The following is a 21,980-nucleotide window of genomic DNA, read 5'->3' on the forward strand; positions in this document are numbered from 1 at the left end:
TGGCCAATCTCGCAATTTTGCAATATGGTGTGGGAAAGAATCCCATTTTGTAAAATTGAATCCATCCTCTTTTACTAACTAATGACATTCATTTCCTAGTGGATGCCTACCACATTGATGCTTGGCAAATGATCAAAAGTGCCGCTAGAGTTTGTTTGTGAACCAAAAATTCATTGTAAAATGCCAGCTAAATTGCTCACTTGTATGTAGATCATAATTTCCAAGATCATCATCTTTAGATTGACAATGAATGCGCAATAAATAACTGGAATTATTTGGAAGCCCGCCAGCTTTGGTAACTTCATATTCAGGCAATAGATTAATTGCAGATACATGGATGATCTGGAGATGGTACAATGATACGAATAGAGCGAGAAAGAAACTACTTTTAATTCGTATGTCACTCATTTTGGAATTTCCGGAACGATATAGTTCTCAATAGCTTTTCAACTGGCAGTTTATAAAGGTTGGTTGTAGAATTGACATATGCCGAACCGGTGCAATAATAATAAAAAAATCTAACTACCACCTAAAACAGTCAATAATCGATTCCAGGTGCTGGAGTAGGAATTTTAGATGTGCAGTGTGTTACTTGATTCACCCTGGTTCTGAAGAGTGTGCTTAATCCGATATATCAGAATTGACTAATTAACAAAATTACTAACTAGTAGACAGTGGCAAACAGGGTCGTTTTCTCAGGAACTAGGAGAAATTCGTTTCTTTTCAAACCAAGACAAACGGGGGTTTGAGAGTTCAATGTTAATAAATTGTTAACTAATAAATTAACTGTGAAAAATAATTAATTGAGAGAAATAATTGGAGAAACTCTAGCGAAGGATACACTTCAGAAATGGTTCATACAACTGATCATCGATTCAAATATACTTCCAACATTCATTAATAGATTGGTTATAGCTGTCATACACGTAATAAACAACCAACTTTTCCTTACTTTTTCGATAGTCAAAGTATGACCATTAACTATTTCTCTAATCAAGAAATAACTCTAAATACAACCGTAGGATTTAATTTCTAGATTGCATTAAGAATTAGAAAAATTCAACCCTAACTAACAAATATGCTATGAGAGTTTGTTTAAACTAGATCGTATGTTTTCCTGATATAAGTCCAATTATGCCAGTTGCTATCGGCACGGAAATAATCAAACAATTATGGATTTAACTCCCCCCCAATTAGCAAATAAACTGTGTGAATAATTAAATTTTGCGCATCTATTCAATTATACACAATAGTTATAACAATTAAAAGCAGAAAATATACAAATACCAATAAATGAAGGAAACAGTTAAAATAATTCAAATCTCACAGTTATTGTTGAACCAAATCTTCAGTTGTCCCCTTGACTAGAAATAAAAAGTCAGTTCTCCAATGATGGAGAACAAGCCATGCGGAAAAGTTATTCGAATCTTACAATTGTTGTCTCCCTAAAAGTCGGCAAAAAGGAAAAGTAAAAGACGAAAAAAAATAAAAATGAAAGCAATTGTCCTCCTGTGTCCTTTCCCAGTCGGCCAAATGAGAAAGTAAAGACCAAGTCCAATGCCTTCACGTCTCTAGCCACACAAAAGATGGAAACAAATTGTCTGACGATTTTTTCCCTACTTTGACTCCTAATTGGTTGGTATTCTAATACCAATCAACTTCTTAGAATAAATCCCTATTACAAGTCAACTTCCTCAGTTTTCTTTTTTTTTCTTTGGAGTGACCCGCTAGCTTCTTAATTTGTAACCAACTACTTGATGCATTTTTTGAAGCTTATCACTGACAGGTGTCGAATCTGTGCAATAATAATAATAAAACCTAACTACCACAGAAAACTGTCAATTATTAATTCTAGATACTGGAACAGGGACACTAGGTGTGCAATGGGTTACTTGATTCACTATATTCTCGAGAAGTTTGCTTAATTCGATGTACCAGAATTAATTACTAACAAAATTTACTAACTAGTAGACAGTGACAAGTAGGGTCGTCTCCTCAGGAACTGGGGAGAAGTTCGTTTCCTTTCGAGTCAAGACAAATGGGGGGTTTCAGGATTAATGCTAACTAAGTAAATCAAATGCGAAAAATAATTAATTGGAAGAAATAATAGGAGAAACTCTAACCAATGGTACATTTCAAAAATGGTTCATGCACTGATCATCGATTCACATATAATTCTAATATTTATTAATAGATTGGTTATAGTTGTCATACACGCGATAAACAACCAGTTTTTTCTTACTTTTTCGATAGTTAAGGTATGACCGTTAACTATTTTTCTAACTCGGAAACAATCTTAGGTACGACCATATGATTTAATTTCTGATTTGCATTAAAATTTAGAAAAACTCAATCTTAACTAACAAACATGCTATGAGGGTTTGTTTAAATTAGATTGTATATTTTTCTGACATAAATCCAATTATGCCAGTTGCTACCGGGACAGAGATAATTGAACAATTACGAATTCAACTACCCTTAATTAGCAAAATATCCTACGTGAATAATTAAATATTGCGCATCTATTCAATCGTACATGATAGTTATAACAATTAAAAGCAAAAAACATACAAATACCAATAAATAAAGAAAACAGTTAAAATAATTTAGATCTCATAGTTATTATTGGACCAAATCTTCAATTGTCCTCTTGACTAGAAAATGGAGATTTAGCTATGCATCCTAAAAGAAATTCCACCAGACTCCATGGAATCTGGTTACAATTGGTTTTCCTCTAAAACTAATGAGAGCAAGCCCCAGTCGAAAAACTCCCAAGGATGAACCAGTGATGGCTGTCTTATGCTCCCTAAAGAATCCCTATCGAAATTGTTGTTGGTTGAACTCTTAATCGCACGGGAATCTGGCTTTTTTTATTCTTGGTTTCCTAGTCAATCTCAACTACTAATAATAAGATATGTTTCCCAAAATATAAAAAGGAAACTACTAAAAATAATATTCCAAGTTTCCTAATCCAATATTAAGACTAATAATGAAAATTAAAATCTTCAAAATCTTCCTCCAATACTGCCTTGAATTTGATTCGGACTTGGAAATCAGTTCTGAACGTGCCACCATCAAATTAATTGAAAAATTGTTCATTTTTGTCACGTTTTGCTCCTTTTCCTACAATTAGCATCATTAATCATATATAAATAGAATCCGACATTTAAAATAATATTTGGCTAAAATCAAGGGAACAATAATTATAAATTCAACAACAAATTATGACCTATCACTCACGTGCATTAAATCCCTAGAATCTGGGCTTGAATGTGCCACCACCAAATTAGCTGAAAATTGCCCCTTTTAATCATGTTTTGATTATTTTCCTACAATTAGCACCATTAAGCAAATATAAGTAGAATCCATCAATTAAAATAATATTTAACTAAAATAAAAGGAAAAATAAACATAAATTGGATGACAATTTCACATCCTATCAATTTTTTTCACACCTAAACCATGCTTGTCCTCAAGCATGAAAACAACAAATCAAGCAATCAAATTCAAATAATGGCTATTATTCAAATCTTCTATTGCCAAGATACAATTAAAACATATGCCAATTATTAGTGGTAATTTTTAAAATGCCTACACTTGCACTTTTTCAATTGAATACCAATATATTATCATATGCTATCCCCTCATACCTAAATCTTACGTTGTCCCCAATGTAATAAAGAATAAAAGAAAAGTAATGGGAATAACGGAACTTTCCTGATAATTGGGGGGCCGTGGATAGCTACGGGTGAGGGACAATTGATTGTGAAACTCGACGTATGTTGATGGCTGGCGGTGGTGGTGTTCGAATGGAAGAAAGAAAGAAAGAAGAAAGAAAAAGAAGAGAGAAAAAAAGAAAGAAAAAGAAAGGAAAAGGATGAGAAAGAAAGGAGAACTTTTTTTTTTACCACTACGTTAGACGTGGGCACGCCTAACTGTCTTTGAGTCTTCTGACCAATCCACGGAAATTAAGATCTTTAAGCGTGACCATCTGGCATGGGCATACTTAACTACCCTCGAGTCTTCTAATCAACCCACAAAAATTAAGATCTTTAAACATAACCACCTGACGTAGGCACGCCTAACTACCAGAGAGTTTTCTGACCGCCAAATTAAAACGTCCTTCCTAAGTTTATAAGAAATCAGTTTTGAGCGTATAGAGTTAAATTGGTGCAAGTGTATTTCTTTACAAATATCTTTTTTATTTTTCAAATATCGCTACAGCGTTATGATGTGGTACTACTAGCAGAGATTGTTTTATAGGTAATGGTTTTATTGAAATAAACAAAGTGGTTTAGGAATATTTTTATTTAGCAAGTAAAAGGGTAGTTTAATGGTTTTAAAAATTTTGTTACATAAATAACAAAAGTAAGAGAGGAAAGTAATGTTTGTAAAATTTTAAGAGCGTCATGCGATGTTAAGAGAAATCTCAGGGAGGTTTCTAATATTATCCCTTTACTTTATGTACCTTTACCAGAAAGTATAGGACTAGTGACACAACAATAATGTTTTCTTTCTAGTTTCATGTTGGGCTACATGCTCCAGTCATTGAATTTTACATTGGGTCACGAGACGACTCAACAGCATGCCACTTCGGGCCAGTTCTGCTAGACTCAACATGTGCGACCCCCACAAGCACAACTCACGAAAGAGTGCACTGCATTCAAACTCTCAAATCATTATCTGACCAGGGAAAAAAAAAAAAATCTTACATTAAAATTTACAATTGACGACTTAATAACAATACAAATGTATTGTCTCACCAATTAGAGGTCATAGATTCTAATTTCTTTATCCTTTCTCTTACTACAAAAAAAAAAAAAAAAATACAAATGCACTGCAGAGACATGCTGGGTAAAATAAAATTAGTTCAGTTCCCGCGGAAAAATCTTAAAACTCGAATGTTGAATTGGTGATTTTTACGAAACAATTGGGTCAGGCTCAATGTTGATGTGCTGCGGGTAATCCAGAGTATGCAGGTGGAGAGAATCAAATCATTGTGATTAGGATGTTGGGTTCTTTGGATTTGCAGTGAAAAATCGGACATGCAACTAGCCTTGTTGCTAAACTTCGGTCGAGACAAGCTGAAGTCAAAATTTGCCTGTGATCTCTGAGAAAACACTTGGAAATCTAATCTAACTCCAATCTAGGAATGCATCTTTCTAAGGAAACAAAGAAAGATAACTTTGGGGTATAAGGAAGCTTTCTAGTTTGGCCACTCTGAGTTAGAAAGAAACTTTTAGTAGAAGGCTTGACGGAGACAACCTGTTGTGAAGATTTAGCAAGAAAATGATCTTATTCTGGGGTATGCTTTGTCTGTCATTAGTTGACTTCCATTTTTCTCTTATGTTGTCATTTCCAAATATATGAGTTGTGGAAGGAACAAGAAACTGTCTATGGCGTAGAAAAATTAGTCCATTACGAACAAATATTCAACATCAAAGTCTTCCATCCAACAAAAATTGTAAGACTTTTATTCAGCTGATAATCTCTACATAAGTCAAAAGTACTACACTGTCTTTCCAACTTTTCCGGAACTTATGATAGATAGACAGGACACAACTGTTTTATGGTGCCTTCATCGGTTCATTACTCCTTGGAAATTCGGTGCAGTTGTCACTCCACCATTTTGTTTCTCCACATTTCCTTGCCAACCTAAAAAATTTCACGAAAAGCAAATAAAATTAAAATCATTAACCAATAAAAATTCCACAATAAAATAAACTCACATATCTTGATTATTACCAATTGGCATGTCGAATCCACGAATTTTGAGCTCACGATATTCTTGACATAAGGCGCAAGTTTCACAACAAAAATGAACTAGGCAATCCCCACAAGGGCTTTCAGGCAGCATATATTGCCGCCTCATTTTGGAGCGGTAGAAGCAAGAATATATGCATGCACAACCGGTAAGATAGGCTAGTAACCCATAAAGTGCCCCACTTGTTCCACAGGCTGCGGCCACACAATAGTACAAGTTAAATATTTATGTATGGCCTATGTAGTACATAGGAATTGGAAAATACATATATATATATATGGTAATTAATATTTTTAAAATTAATTTATTTTATTTTTCGTTATTTTCAAACTTACAAGTTGTTCCTTTGTCTACAATTTCTGCAATTTGTCCAAAGGTTATGCAGGGACACCAACATGTTATGCAACCTGCAACAAATTGGAGAACAGATATATGCGTCAGCTATAGAACAGTGTACAAAGTAGATTTCATTCTATGATAAGCTTTTCATGATTAATTTCAAAAGAACTATTTATTTGTATGGCACTAAAATACAGCTTGTTTTCAGTTTTATCCCTAGATGGATTTCAAATCGAACTTTTTTTTTTTATTCCGTGTAGCTTGAAAGTCAATATAGTTCAAGAAGGCAATTAATTGAATTGCATGCTAACTCTGGAAATCATTAAAAAAAAAAAAAAAAAAGAGGGTAACTAAGTCATACATCAAGAAAATGTACTAAATTGTGATCAGTACTTTTACCAATGTCTTGACATCAGAAAACTAAGGAGACTAAAGTAGTAATTATCCAATACATAAAGGATCAAAGTTGCTATTGTTTTCGGAGAATAGGTTAAACTTACAATTTGATACGTCCGAAAAGCAGCCACAAAGGCCGGTAGACCATGATCCTGGTGTATTAGCATGGAACTGGCCTGGAGCTTGAGGCCTATAATTATCACCATAACTGTAGTTTTGGGGCATGACCGGAACGCCCTTCACCGGCGGTGGCGTTGGTGGTGCCGAGGGCGCTGGTGGCCTTTGAGACTCATAGGGATTGGAAGAATACATATTTTGATCAACAATAGTGAAAACCGTTAATCAATTTTTTCAGTACACAAATGAGATTTGATGACAATTAACATTAGTAATCAAGAAAGAGTTTCCTAGTGGTTTTGGAGCATGTTTATTGCTTGATCCAATGGCCATTATATAGGCAGAGGTGAGGAATTTGTATACACCTGTTGTGGGAAAGAGTCTATGAGAAATATGTCAATTTCTTGAAACTTTCCTTTTTTCTTTTGGTAAAATAAAAATGCATTAAAATAAAGTCAAAGTCTATAAAGTAATAACTAAAATACAATCATCTGTGGGTGGTGACGCCCTTTAAGTCTTGCAAAAGTAAGTGGAAGATTTCCTCAACGCGTGGTAATATTTGGAACCTAATCCAGAGATAAGTTAAAAAAACCACAAGAGATAAGTTAAAAAAACTACAAGGGATTGACTCTATCTCATTCAACCGTTGCAGAAATTGCCTGTCTGTGGCTGTTACTATATATTTTCACACGCCAAGAGAGATGTTCAAGGAAGTGAAGAACTACGGCTCCAAGAGACTGATAGAAGGCTAATTTTGAGGATTTGGTAAGATAGGACTTTCTATATATTTCTGAATTGTTGAGTAAATGTGAATTTTAGCAAAAAAGTGGTGTGAAAATGTTTTCACCTTTTGTCTATGAAACAAAGAAGAAAGGCTTTGGACGTGTGATTCTCAAGGAATTAACATCGTACTTTTTGGAGTTGAAAGTCCAATTGGACATTGGTCTAGTGGTGACAAAAATACGTATTAGTAATTAAATATACCAATTTCGTCTAACTTTAAGAAATTAACTTTATCCAAATTCATTATTTTTCTTTTCCCTCAAAAAACGAAGAAAAATTTGTCAATAATTAATTGTATTTTTTCTCTCATAATTTCCTATTATAACCTTAACATCTTTCCAAAACTTGATATTTAATCCTTGATTTCTAAATTCTAATAGAACTTGATTTTGAGAACTTAGTATGTTCTAGTGGAAAATAATACTCATGCAAAAGAATAGTTCACTTACAAGACTAGTCTTTGAAAATCTGTCATTTAATTTGAAAAAGCGATACGAACGTCCCGTTGGAGCTTCATTTCCCATAAATTAGGTGGGGACCTTTGGTTTGGAGTTGGGACAGTTTGTGATTATTGGAGTTTCAACTTTTTAGTTCTTTCAATTGGGTCTTTTTTTATTTAACAAGTGCCAATAGGCATTCCTTAATACATTTAATTTTTACGAAATTTATCATGTGAATATATATATTTATTTATTTATATTACTGTCCTCCCTTACATTTATTTAATTTTTTATTTAACTTTATTTTTGTGAAAAACTAATGTCTGAATCCCATCTTAATGAATGCTCAGTTGTATTTCATGGATTGAGACAAACCCCCCCCCCCCCCCCTTTTTTTTTCTCATTTCAAGTTGAACACGTAGTTATTTTCTGGAGCAAACTTGCTAGGAGGGACTGATAAGAATGTTCAATGGAAGCTGATGACTCACTGCATTAGACAATTCTAGGTACATCTTGGTTGCAATTGACCGTAAAGAAAAAAAAAATTCATGTTTTGATCCAGAACTGATTTTATATGGAAATCATTAATACAATATCTTTAAGAACGAAGCGTATCGGGTGTAGCAAGGATGCAAAATTCTTCAGTCCAGCTTTCTTAACGAGGGCTGGGTCAAATAAAATGTTGATGAGTGTGCTGGCGGCAATCCGGCAGCAAAATATCGCTATTGGACAGGAGACGATGATTTTTGAACAGTTGTTTTGACAAAATTAAGATAGCAAAACTCATCGCATTTAATTTCTATGCAATTTAAGCATCCTTCGTTCCACAAAAAGAGAGAGAAATAAAAATTGAAGCACATCTAGATTGCATGAATTAGGCGTAAAGAAAGGTAGACAAGATATGTGTATATTTATAAAAAAATGAAGCATATCCAGATTACATGGTTTAGGTAGGGGTGTATTTCAAACTCTGTTTGGCAAATAAACAAATCAAATTCCAACAAATTTCAAACTCATTCAAACATTCAAAAACATGGTTAAGGTGTTTGACTTGTTTAATTATTTGAATGAGTTTGAAATTTTGTTCAAACTTGATTTGTTTATTTGCTGAATCGAGTTTGAAAGAAAGGAAGTTCATCCCTAACTTGAATATTATTTAATATAAAATACAAAATACTGTTCACCCTTAACTTGACTAGTTGACAAATAAAATTCGAATGAATTTTTATCAAATCGAACTCAATTCAAGTATCAAACAGTTTGATTTATCTTTTAATCCTAGGTTTAGATATAAGGAAAGGAAGATGTGTGTATATTCAAAGGAATAGTAAGTAATCTAGAAGAAATTTATTTATATAGTGGAACTGTCTTTTGAATCACATCAAGATAATTGACCAACTACTGTGGCCAATCTCGCAATTTTGCAATATGGTGTGGGAAAGAATCCCATTTTGTAAAATTGAATCCATCCTCTTTTACTAACTAATGACATTCATTTCCTAGTGGATGCCTACCACATTGATGCTTGGCAAATGATCAAAAGTGCCGCTAGAGTTTGTTTGTGAACCAAAAATTCATTGTAAAATGCCAGCTAAATTGCTCACTTGTATGTAGATCATAATTTCCAAGATCATCATCTTTAGATTGACAATGAATGCGCAATAAATAACTGGAATTATTTGGAAGCCCGCCAGCTTTGGTAACTTCATATTCAGGCAATAGATTAATTGCAGATACATGGATGATCTGGAGATGGTACAATGATACGAATAGAGCGAGAAAGAAACTACTTTTAATTCGTATGTCACTCATTTTGGAATTTCCGGAACGATATAGTTCTCAATAGCTTTTCAACTGGCAGTTTATAAAGGTTGGTTGTAGAATTGACATATGCCGAACCGGTGCAATAATAATAAAAAAATCTAACTACCACCTAAAACAGTCAATAATCGATTCCAGGTGCTGGAGTAGGAATTTTAGATGTGCAGTGTGTTACTTGATTCACCCTGGTTCTGAAGAGTGTGCTTAATCCGATATATCAGAATTGACTAATTAACAAAATTACTAACTAGTAGACAGTGGCAAACAGGGTCGTTTTCTCAGGAACTAGGAGAAATTCGTTTCTTTTCAAACCAAGACAAACGGGGGTTTGAGAGTTCAATGTTAATAAATTGTTAACTAATAAATTAACTGTGAAAAATAATTAATTGAGAGAAATAATTGGAGAAACTCTAGCGAAGGATACACTTCAGAAATGGTTCATACAACTGATCATCGATTCAAATATACTTCCAACATTCATTAATAGATTGGTTATAGCTGTCATACACGTAATAAACAACCAACTTTTCCTTACTTTTTCGATAGTCAAAGTATGACCATTAACTATTTCTCTAATCAAGAAATAACTCTAAATACAACCGTAGGATTTAATTTCTAGATTGCATTAAGAATTAGAAAAATTCAACCCTAACTAACAAATATGCTATGAGAGTTTGTTTAAACTAGATCGTATGTTTTCCTGATATAAGTCCAATTATGCCAGTTGCTATCGGCACGGAAATAATCAAACAATTATGGATTTAACTCCCCCCCAATTAGCAAATAAACTGTGTGAATAATTAAATTTTGCGCATCTATTCAATTATACACAATAGTTATAACAATTAAAAGCAGAAAATATACAAATACCAATAAATGAAGGAAACAGTTAAAATAATTCAAATCTCACAGTTATTGTTGAACCAAATCTTCAGTTGTCCCCTTGACTAGAAATAAAAAGTCAGTTCTCCAATGATGGAGAACAAGCCATGCGGAAAAGTTATTCGAATCTTACAATTGTTGTCTCCCTAAAAGTCGGCAAAAAGGAAAAGTAAAAGACGAAAAAAAATAAAAATGAAAGCAATTGTCCTCCTGTGTCCTTTCCCAGTCGGCCAAATGAGAAAGTAAAGACCAAGTCCAATGCCTTCACGTCTCTAGCCACACAAAAGATGGAAACAAATTGTCTGACGATTTTTTCCCTACTTTGACTCCTAATTGGTTGGTATTCTAATACCAATCAACTTCTTAGAATAAATCCCTATTACAAGTCAACTTCCTCAGTTTTCTTTTTTTTTCTTTGGAGTGACCCGCTAGCTTCTTAATTTGTAACCAACTACTTGATGCATTTTTTGAAGCTTATCACTGACAGGTGTCGAATCTGTGCAATAATAATAATAAAACCTAACTACCACAGAAAACTGTCAATTATTAATTCTAGATACTGGAACAGGGACACTAGGTGTGCAATGGGTTACTTGATTCACTATATTCTCGAGAAGTTTGCTTAATTCGATGTACCAGAATTAATTACTAACAAAATTTACTAACTAGTAGACAGTGACAAGTAGGGTCGTCTCCTCAGGAACTGGGGAGAAGTTCGTTTCCTTTCGAGTCAAGACAAATGGGGGGTTTCAGGATTAATGCTAACTAAGTAAATCAAATGCGAAAAATAATTAATTGGAAGAAATAATAGGAGAAACTCTAACCAATGGTACATTTCAAAAATGGTTCATGCACTGATCATCGATTCACATATAATTCTAATATTTATTAATAGATTGGTTATAGTTGTCATACACGCGATAAACAACCAGTTTTTTCTTACTTTTTCGATAGTTAAGGTATGACCGTTAACTATTTTTCTAACTCGGAAACAATCTTAGGTACGACCATATGATTTAATTTCTGATTTGCATTAAAATTTAGAAAAACTCAATCTTAACTAACAAACATGCTATGAGGGTTTGTTTAAATTAGATTGTATATTTTTCTGACATAAATCCAATTATGCCAGTTGCTACCGGGACAGAGATAATTGAACAATTACGAATTCAACTACCCTTAATTAGCAAAATATCCTACGTGAATAATTAAATATTGCGCATCTATTCAATCGTACATGATAGTTATAACAATTAAAAGCAAAAAACATACAAATACCAATAAATAAAGAAAACAGTTAAAATAATTTAGATCTCATAGTTATTATTGGACCAAATCTTCAATTGTCCTCTTGACTAGAAAATGGAGATTTAGCTATGCATCCTAAAAGAAATTCCACCAGACTCCATGGAATCTGGTTACAATTGGTTTTCCTCTAAAACTAATGAGAGCAAGCCCCAGTCGAAAAACTCCCAAGGATGAACCAGTGATGGCTGTCTTATGCTCCCTAAAGAATCCCTATCGAAATTGTTGTTGGTTGAACTCTTAATCGCACGGGAATCTGGCTTTTTTTATTCTTGGTTTCCTAGTCAATCTCAACTACTAATAATAAGATATGTTTCCCAAAATATAAAAAGGAAACTACTAAAAATAATATTCCAAGTTTCCTAATCCAATATTAAGACTAATAATGAAAATTAAAATCTTCAAAATCTTCCTCCAATACTGCCTTGAATTTGATTCGGACTTGGAAATCAGTTCTGAACGTGCCACCATCAAATTAATTGAAAAATTGTTCATTTTTGTCACGTTTTGCTCCTTTTCCTACAATTAGCATCATTAATCATATATAAATAGAATCCGACATTTAAAATAATATTTGGCTAAAATCAAGGGAACAATAATTATAAATTCAACAACAAATTATGACCTATCACTCACGTGCATTAAATCCCTAGAATCTGGGCTTGAATGTGCCACCACCAAATTAGCTGAAAATTGCCCCTTTTAATCATGTTTTGATTATTTTCCTACAATTAGCACCATTAAGCAAATATAAGTAGAATCCATCAATTAAAATAATATTTAACTAAAATAAAAGGAAAAATAAACATAAATTGGATGACAATTTCACATCCTATCAATTTTTTTCACACCTAAACCATGCTTGTCCTCAAGCATGAAAACAACAAATCAAGCAATCAAATTCAAATAATGGCTATTATTCAAATCTTCTATTGCCAAGATACAATTAAAACATATGCCAATTATTAGTGGTAATTTTTAAAATGCCTACACTTGCACTTTTTCAATTGAATACCAATATATTATCATATGCTATCCCCTCATACCTAAATCTTACGTTGTCCCCAATGTAATAAAGAATAAAAGAAAAGTAATGGGAATAACGGAACTTTCCTGATAATTGGGGGGCCGTGGATAGCTACGGGTGAGGGACAATTGATTGTGAAACTCGACGTATGTTGATGGCTGGCGGTGGTGGTGTTCGAATGGAAGAAAGAAAGAAAGAAGAAAGAAAAAGAAGAGAGAAAAAAAGAAAGAAAAAGAAAGGAAAAGGATGAGAAAGAAAGGAGAACTTTTTTTTTTACCACTACGTTAGACGTGGGCACGCCTAACTGTCTTTGAGTCTTCTGACCAATCCACGGAAATTAAGATCTTTAAGCGTGACCATCTGGCATGGGCATACTTAACTACCCTCGAGTCTTCTAATCAACCCACAAAAATTAAGATCTTTAAACATAACCACCTGACGTAGGCACGCCTAACTACCAGAGAGTTTTCTGACCGCCAAATTAAAACGTCCTTCCTAAGTTTATAAGAAATCAGTTTTGAGCGTATAGAGTTAAATTGGTGCAAGTGTATTTCTTTACAAATATCTTTTTTATTTTTCAAATATCGCTACAGCGTTATGATGTGGTACTACTAGCAGAGATTGTTTTATAGGTAATGGTTTTATTGAAATAAACAAAGTGGTTTAGGAATATTTTTATTTAGCAAGTAAAAGGGTAGTTTAATGGTTTTAAAAATTTTGTTACATAAATAACAAAAGTAAGAGAGGAAAGTAATGTTTGTAAAATTTTAAGAGCGTCATGCGATGTTAAGAGAAATCTCAGGGAGGTTTCTAATATTATCCCTTTACTTTATGTACCTTTACCAGAAAGTATAGGACTAGTGACACAACAATAATGTTTTCTTTCTAGTTTCATGTTGGGCTACATGCTCCAGTCATTGAATTTTACATTGGGTCACGAGACGACTCAACAGCATGCCACTTCGGGCCAGTTCTGCTAGACTCAACATGTGCGACCCCCACAAGCACAACTCACGAAAGAGTGCACTGCATTCAAACTCTCAAATCATTATCTGACCAGGGAAAAAAAAAAAAATCTTACATTAAAATTTACAATTGACGACTTAATAACAATACAAATGTATTGTCTCACCAATTAGAGGTCATAGATTCTAATTTCTTTATCCTTTCTCTTACTACAAAAAAAAAAAAAAAAATACAAATGCACTGCAGAGACATGCTGGGTAAAATAAAATTAGTTCAGTTCCCGCGGAAAAATCTTAAAACTCGAATGTTGAATTGGTGATTTTTACGAAACAATTGGGTCAGGCTCAATGTTGATGTGCTGCGGGTAATCCAGAGTATGCAGGTGGAGAGAATCAAATCATTGTGATTAGGATGTTGGGTTCTTTGGATTTGCAGTGAAAAATCGGACATGCAACTAGCCTTGTTGCTAAACTTCGGTCGAGACAAGCTGAAGTCAAAATTTGCCTGTGATCTCTGAGAAAACACTTGGAAATCTAATCTAACTCCAATCTAGGAATGCATCTTTCTAAGGAAACAAAGAAAGATAACTTTGGGGTATAAGGAAGCTTTCTAGTTTGGCCACTCTGAGTTAGAAAGAAACTTTTAGTAGAAGGCTTGACGGAGACAACCTGTTGTGAAGATTTAGCAAGAAAATGATCTTATTCTGGGGTATGCTTTGTCTGTCATTAGTTGACTTCCATTTTTCTCTTATGTTGTCATTTCCAAATATATGAGTTGTGGAAGGAACAAGAAACTGTCTATGGCGTAGAAAAATTAGTCCATTACGAACAAATATTCAACATCAAAGTCTTCCATCCAACAAAAATTGTAAGACTTTTATTCAGCTGATAATCTCTACATAAGTCAAAAGTACTACACTGTCTTTCCAACTTTTCCGGAACTTATGATAGATAGACAGGACACAACTGTTTTATGGTGCCTTCATCGGTTCATTACTCCTTGGAAATTCGGTGCAGTTGTCACTCCACCATTTTGTTTCTCCACATTTCCTTGCCAACCTAAAAAATTTCACGAAAAGCAAATAAAATTAAAATCATTAACCAATAAAAATTCCACAATAAAATAAACTCACATATCTTGATTATTACCAATTGGCATGTCGAATCCACGAATTTTGAGCTCACGATATTCTTGACATAAGGCGCAAGTTTCACAACAAAAATGAACTAGGCAATCCCCACAAGGGCTTTCAGGCAGCATATATTGCCGCCTCATTTTGGAGCGGTAGAAGCAAGAATATATGCATGCACAACCGGTAAGATAGGCTAGTAACCCATAAAGTGCCCCACTTGTTCCACAGGCTGCGGCCACACAATAGTACAAGTTAAATATTTATGTATGGCCTATGTAGTACATAGGAATTGGAAAATACATATATATATATATGGTAATTAATATTTTTAAAATTAATTTATTTTATTTTTCGTTATTTTCAAACTTACAAGTTGTTCCTTTGTCTACAATTTCTGCAATTTGTCCAAAGGTTATGCAGGGACACCAACATGTTATGCAACCTGCAACAAATTGGAGAACAGATATATGCGTCAGCTATAGAACAGTGTACAAAGTAGATTTCATTCTATGATAAGCTTTTCATGATTAATTTCAAAAGAACTATTTATTTGTATGGCACTAAAATACAGCTTGTTTTCAGTTTTATCCCTAGATGGATTTCAAATCGAACTTTTTTTTTTTATTCCGTGTAGCTTGAAAGTCAATATAGTTCAAGAAGGCAATTAATTGAATTGCATGCTAACTCTGGAAATCATTAAAAAAAAAAAAAAAAAAGAGGGTAACTAAGTCATACATCAAGAAAATGTACTAAATTGTGATCAGTACTTTTACCAATGTCTTGACATCAGAAAACTAAGGAGACTAAAGTAGTAATTATCCAATACATAAAGGATCAAAGTTGCTATTGTTTTCGGAGAATAGGTTAAACTTACAATTTGATACGTCCGAAAAGCAGCCACAAAGGCCGGTAGACCATGATCCTGGTGTATTAGCATGGAACTGGCCTGGAGCTTGAGGCCTATAATTATCACCATAACTGTAGTTTTGGGGCATGACCGGAACGCCCTTCACCGGCGGTGGCGTTGGTGGTGCCGAGGGCGCTGGTGGCCTTTGAGACTCATAGGGATTGGAAGAATACATATTTTGATCAACAATAGTGAAAACCGTTAATCAATTTTTTCAGTACACAAATGAGATTTGATGACAATTAACATTAGTAATCAAGAAAGAGTTTCCTAGTGGTTTTGGAGCATGTTTATTGCTTGATCCAATGGCCATTATATAGGCAGAGGTGAGGAATTTGTATACACCTGTTGTGGGAAAGAGTCTATGAGAAATATGTCAATTTCTTGAAACTTTCCTTTTTTCTTTTGGTAAAATAAAAATGCATTAAAATAAAGTCAAAGTCTATAAAGTAATAACTAAAATACAATCATCTGTGGGTGGTGACGCCCTTTAAGTCTTGCAAAAGTAAGTGGAAGATTTCCTCAACGCGTGGTAATATTTGGAACCTAATCCAGAGATAAGTTAAAAAAACCACAAGAGATAAGTTAAAAAAACTACAAGGGATTGACTCTATCTCATTCAACCGTTGCAGAAATTGCCTGTCTGTGGCTGTTACTATATATTTTCACACGCCAAGAGAGATGTTCAAGGAAGTGAAGAACTACGGCTCCAAGAGACTGATAGAAGGCTAATTTTGAGGATTTGGTAAGATAGGACTTTCTATATATTTCTGAATTGTTGAGTAAATGTGAATTTTAGCAAAAAAGTGGTGTGAAAATGTTTTCACCTTTTGTCTATGAAACAAAGAAGAAAGGCTTTGGACGTGTGATTCTCAAGGAATTAACATCGTACTTTTTGGAGTTGAAAGTCCAATTGGACATTGGTCTAGTGGTGACAAAAATACGTATTAGTAATTAAATATACCAATTTCGTCTAACTTTAAGAAATTAACTTTATCCAAATTCATTATTTTTCTTTTCCCTCAAAAAACGAAGAAAAATTTGTCAATAATTAATTGTATTTTTTCTCTCATAATTTCCTATTATAACCTTAACATCTTTCCAAAACTTGATATTTAATCCTTGATTTCTAAATTCTAATAGAACTTGATTTTGAGAACTTAGTATGTTCTAGTGGAAAATAATACTCATGCAAAAGAATAGTTCACTTACAAGACTAGTCTTTGAAAATCTGTCATTTAATTTGAAAAAGCGATACGAACGTCCCGTTGGAGCTTCATTTCCCATAAATTAGGTGGGGACCTTTGGTTTGGAGTTGGGACAGTTTGTGATTATTGGAGTTTCAACTTTTTAGTTCTTTCAATTGGGTCTTTTTTTATTTAACAAGTGCCAATAGGCATTCCTTAATACATTTAATTTTTACGAAATTTATCATGTGAATATATATATTTATTTATTTATATTACTGTCCTCCCTTACATTTATTTAATTTTTTATTTAACTTTATTTTTGTGAAAAACTAATGTCTGAATCCCATCTTAATGAATGCTCAGTTGTATTTCATGGATTGAGACAAACCCCCCCCCCCCCCCCTTTTTTTTTCTCATTTCAAGTTGAACACGTAGTTATTTTCTGGAGCAAACTTGCTAGGAGGGACTGATAAGAATGTTCAATGGAAGCTGATGACTCACTGCATTAGACAATTCTAGGTACATCTTGGTTGCAATTGACCGTAAAGAAAAAAAAAATTCATGTTTTGATCCAGAACTGATTTTATATGGAAATCATTAATACAATATCTTTAAGAACGAAGCGTATCGGGTGTAGCAAGGATGCAAAATTCTTCAGTCCAGCTTTCTTAACGAGGGCTGGGTCAAATAAAATGTTGATGAGTGTGCTGGCGGCAATCCGGCAGCAAAATATCGCTATTGGACAGGAGACGATGATTTTTGAACAGTTGTTTTGACAAAATTAAGATAGCAAAACTCATCGCATTTAATTTCTATGCAATTTAAGCATCCTTCGTTCCACAAAAAGAGAGAGAAATAAAAATTGAAGCACATCTAGATTGCATGAATTAGGCGTAAAGAAAGGTAGACAAGATATGTGTATATTTATAAAAAAATGAAGCATATCCAGATTACATGGTTTAGGTAGGGGTGTATTTCAAACTCTGTTTGGCAAATAAACAAATCAAATTCCAACAAATTTCAAACTCATTCAAACATTCAAAAACATGGTTAAGGTGTTTGACTTGTTTAATTATTTGAATGAGTTTGAAATTTTGTTCAAACTTGATTTGTTTATTTGCTGAATCGAGTTTGAAAGAAAGGAAGTTCATCCCTAACTTGAATATTATTTAATATAAAATACAAAATACTGTTCACCCTTAACTTGACTAGTTGACAAATAAAATTCGAATGAATTTTTATCAAATCGAACTCAATTCAAGTATCAAACAGTTTGATTTATCTTTTAATCCTAGGTTTAGATATAAGGAAAGGAAGATGTGTGTATATTCAAAGGAATAGTAAGTAATCTAGAAGAAATTTATTTATATAGTGGAACTGTCTTTTGAATCACATCAAGATAATTGACCAACTACTGTGGCCAATCTCGCAATTTTGCAATATGGTGTGGGAAAGAATCCCATTTTGTAAAATTGAATCCATCCTCTTTTACTAACTAATGACATTCATTTCCTAGTGGATGCCTACCACATTGATGCTTGGCAAATGATCAAAAGTGCCGCTAGAGTTTGTTTGTGAACCAAAAATTCATTGTAAAATGCCAGCTAAATTGCTCACTTGTATGTAGATCATAATTTCCAAGATCATCATCTTTAGATTGACAATGAATGCGCAATAAATAACTGGAATTATTTGGAAGCCCGCCAGCTTTGGTAACTTCATATTCAGGCAATAGATTAATTGCAGATACATGGATGATCTGGAGATGGTACAATGATACGAATAGAGCGAGAAAGAAACTACTTTTAATTCGTATGTCACTCATTTTGGAATTTCCGGAACGATATAGTTCTCAATAGCTTTTCAACTGGCAGTTTATAAAGGTTGGTTGTAGAATTGACATATGCCGAACCGGTGCAATAATAATAAAAAAATCTAACTACCACCTAAAACAGTCAATAATCGATTCCAGGTGCTGGAGTAGGAATTTTAGATGTGCAGTGTGTTACTTGATTCACCCTGGTTCTGAAGAGTGTGCTTAATCCGATATATCAGAATTGACTAATTAACAAAATTACTAACTAGTAGACAGTGGCAAACAGGGTCGTTTTCTCAGGAACTAGGAGAAATTCGTTTCTTTTCAAACCAAGACAAACGGGGGTTTGAGAGTTCAATGTTAATAAATTGTTAACTAATAAATTAACTGTGAAAAATAATTAATTGAGAGAAATAATTGGAGAAACTCTAGCGAAGGATACACTTCAGAAATGGTTCATACAACTGATCATCGATTCAAATATACTTCCAACATTCATTAATAGATTGGTTATAGCTGTCATACACGTAATAAACAACCAACTTTTCCTTACTTTTTCGATAGTCAAAGTATGACCATTAACTATTTCTCTAATCAAGAAATAACTCTAAATACAACCGTAGGATTTAATTTCTAGATTGCATTAAGAATTAGAAAAATTCAACCCTAACTAACAAATATGCTATGAGAGTTTGTTTAAACTAGATCGTATGTTTTCCTGATATAAGTCCAATTATGCCAGTTGCTATCGGCACGGAAATAATCAAACAATTATGGATTTAACTCCCCCCCAATTAGCAAATAAACTGTGTGAATAATTAAATTTTGCGCATCTATTCAATTATACACAATAGTTATAACAATTAAAAGCAGAAAATATACAAATACCAATAAATGAAGGAAACAGTTAAAATAATTCAAATCTCACAGTTATTGTTGAACCAAATCTTCAGTTGTCCCCTTGACTAGAAATAAAAAGTCAGTTCTCCAATGATGGAGAACAAGCCATGCGGAAAAGTTATTCGAATCTTACAATTGTTGTCTCCCTAAAAGTCGGCAAAAAGGAAAAGTAAAAGACGAAAAAAAATAAAAATGAAAGCAATTGTCCTCCTGTGTCCTTTCCCAGTCGGCCAAATGAGAAAGTAAAGACCAAGTCCAATGCCTTCACGTCTCTAGCCACACAAAAGATGGAAACAAATTGTCTGACGATTTTTTCCCTACTTTGACTCCTAATTGGTTGGTATTCTAATACCAATCAACTTCTTAGAATAAATCCCTATTACAAGTCAACTTCCTCAGTTTTCTTTTTTTTTCTTTGGAGTGACCCGCTAGCTTCTTAATTTGTAACCAACTACTTGATGCATTTTTTGAAGCTTATCACTGACAGGTGTCGAATCTGTGCAATAATAATAATAAAACCTAACTACCACAGAAAACTGTCAATTATTAATTCTAGATACTGGAACAGGGACACTAGGTGTGCAATGGGTTACTTGATTCACTATATTCTCGAGAAGTTTGCTTAATTCGATGTACCAGAATTAATTACTAACAAAATTTACTAACTAGTAGACAGTGACAAGTAGGGTCGTCTCCTCAGGAACTGGGGAGAAGTTCGTTTCCTTTCGAGTCAAGACAAATGGGGGGTTTCAGGATTAATGCTAACTAAGTAAATCAAATGCGAAAAATAATTAATTGGAAGAAATAATAGGAGAAACTCTAACCAATGGTACATTTCAAAAATGGTTCATGCACTGATCATCGATTCACATATAATTCTAATATTTATTAATAGATTGGTTATAGTTGTCATACACGCGATAAACAACCAGTTTTTTCTTACTTTTTCGATAGTTAAGGTATGACCGTTAACTATTTTTCTAACTCGGAAACAATCTTAGGTACGACCATATGATTTAATTTCTGATTTGCATTAAAATTTAGAAAAACTCAATCTTAACTAACAAACATGCTATGAGGGTTTGTTTAAATTAGATTGTATATTTTTCTGACATAAATCCAATTATGCCAGTTGCTACCGGGACAGAGATAATTGAACAATTACGAATTCAACTACCCTTAATTAGCAAAATATCCTACGTGAATAATTAAATATTGCGCATCTATTCAATCGTACATGATAGTTATAACAATTAAAAGCAAAAAACATACAAATACCAATAAATAAAGAAAACAGTTAAAATAATTTAGATCTCATAGTTATTATTGGACCAAATCTTCAATTGTCCTCTTGACTAGAAAATGGAGATTTAGCTATGCATCCTAAAAGAAATTCCACCAGACTCCATGGAATCTGGTTACAATTGGTTTTCCTCTAAAACTAATGAGAGCAAGCCCCAGTCGAAAAACTCCCAAGGATGAACCAGTGATGGCTGTCTTATGCTCCCTAAAGAATCCCTATCGAAATTGTTGTTGGTTGAACTCTTAATCGCACGGGAATCTGGCTTTTTTTATTCTTGGTTTCCTAGTCAATCTCAACTACTAATAATAAGATATGTTTCCCAAAATATAAAAAGGAAACTACTAAAAATAATATTCCAAGTTTCCTAATCCAATATTAAGACTAATAATGAAAATTAAAATCTTCAAAATCTTCCTCCAATACTGCCTTGAATTTGATTCGGACTTGGAAATCAGTTCTGAACGTGCCACCATCAAATTAATTGAAAAATTGTTCATTTTTGTCACGTTTTGCTCCTTTTCCTACAATTAGCATCATTAATCATATATAAATAGAATCCGACATTTAAAATAATATTTGGCTAAAATCAAGGGAACAATAATTATAAATTCAACAACAAATTATGACCTATCACTCACGTGCATTAAATCCCTAGAATCTGGGCTTGAATGTGCCACCACCAAATTAGCTGAAAATTGCCCCTTTTAATCATGTTTTGATTATTTTCCTACAATTAGCACCATTAAGCAAATATAAGTAGAATCCATCAATTAAAATAATATTTAACTAAAATAAAAGGAAAAATAAACATAAATTGGATGACAATTTCACATCCTATCAATTTTTTTCACACCTAAACCATGCTTGTCCTCAAGCATGAAAACAACAAATC

General features: G+C 33.4%; 2 protein-coding genes across 2 annotated transcripts; both read right to left on the reverse strand.

Moving 5' to 3' along the window:
* Nucleotides 1-5,446: 5,446 nt before the first annotated feature.
* On the reverse strand, nt 5,447-6,925 carry LOC113716178 (protein PLANT CADMIUM RESISTANCE 2-like). The gene is made up of 4 exons (XM_027240470.2): nt 6,604-6,925; nt 6,100-6,171; nt 5,746-5,958; nt 5,447-5,655 (listed from the first exon to the last, which is right to left on the reverse strand). The coding sequence occupies exons 1-4, from the start codon at nt 6,809-6,811 to the stop codon at nt 5,579-5,581; spliced, it is 570 nt and encodes a 189-aa protein (XP_027096271.1). The 5' UTR covers nt 6,812-6,925; the 3' UTR covers nt 5,447-5,578.
* A 7,764-nt stretch (nt 6,926-14,689) lies between these two features.
* LOC113717883 (protein PLANT CADMIUM RESISTANCE 2-like) lies at nt 14,690-16,168 on the reverse strand. The gene is made up of 4 exons (XM_027242726.2): nt 15,847-16,168; nt 15,343-15,414; nt 14,989-15,201; nt 14,690-14,898 (listed from the first exon to the last, which is right to left on the reverse strand). The coding sequence occupies exons 1-4, from the start codon at nt 16,052-16,054 to the stop codon at nt 14,822-14,824; spliced, it is 570 nt and encodes a 189-aa protein (XP_027098527.2). The 5' UTR covers nt 16,055-16,168; the 3' UTR covers nt 14,690-14,821.
* Nucleotides 16,169-21,980: the final 5,812 nt, after the last annotated feature.

Source organism: Coffea arabica, chromosome 11c (genome assembly GCF_036785885.1).
Source record: "Coffea arabica cultivar ET-39 chromosome 11c, Coffea Arabica ET-39 HiFi, whole genome shotgun sequence".
Taxonomy (NCBI): Eukaryota; Viridiplantae; Streptophyta; class Magnoliopsida; order Gentianales; family Rubiaceae; genus Coffea; species Coffea arabica.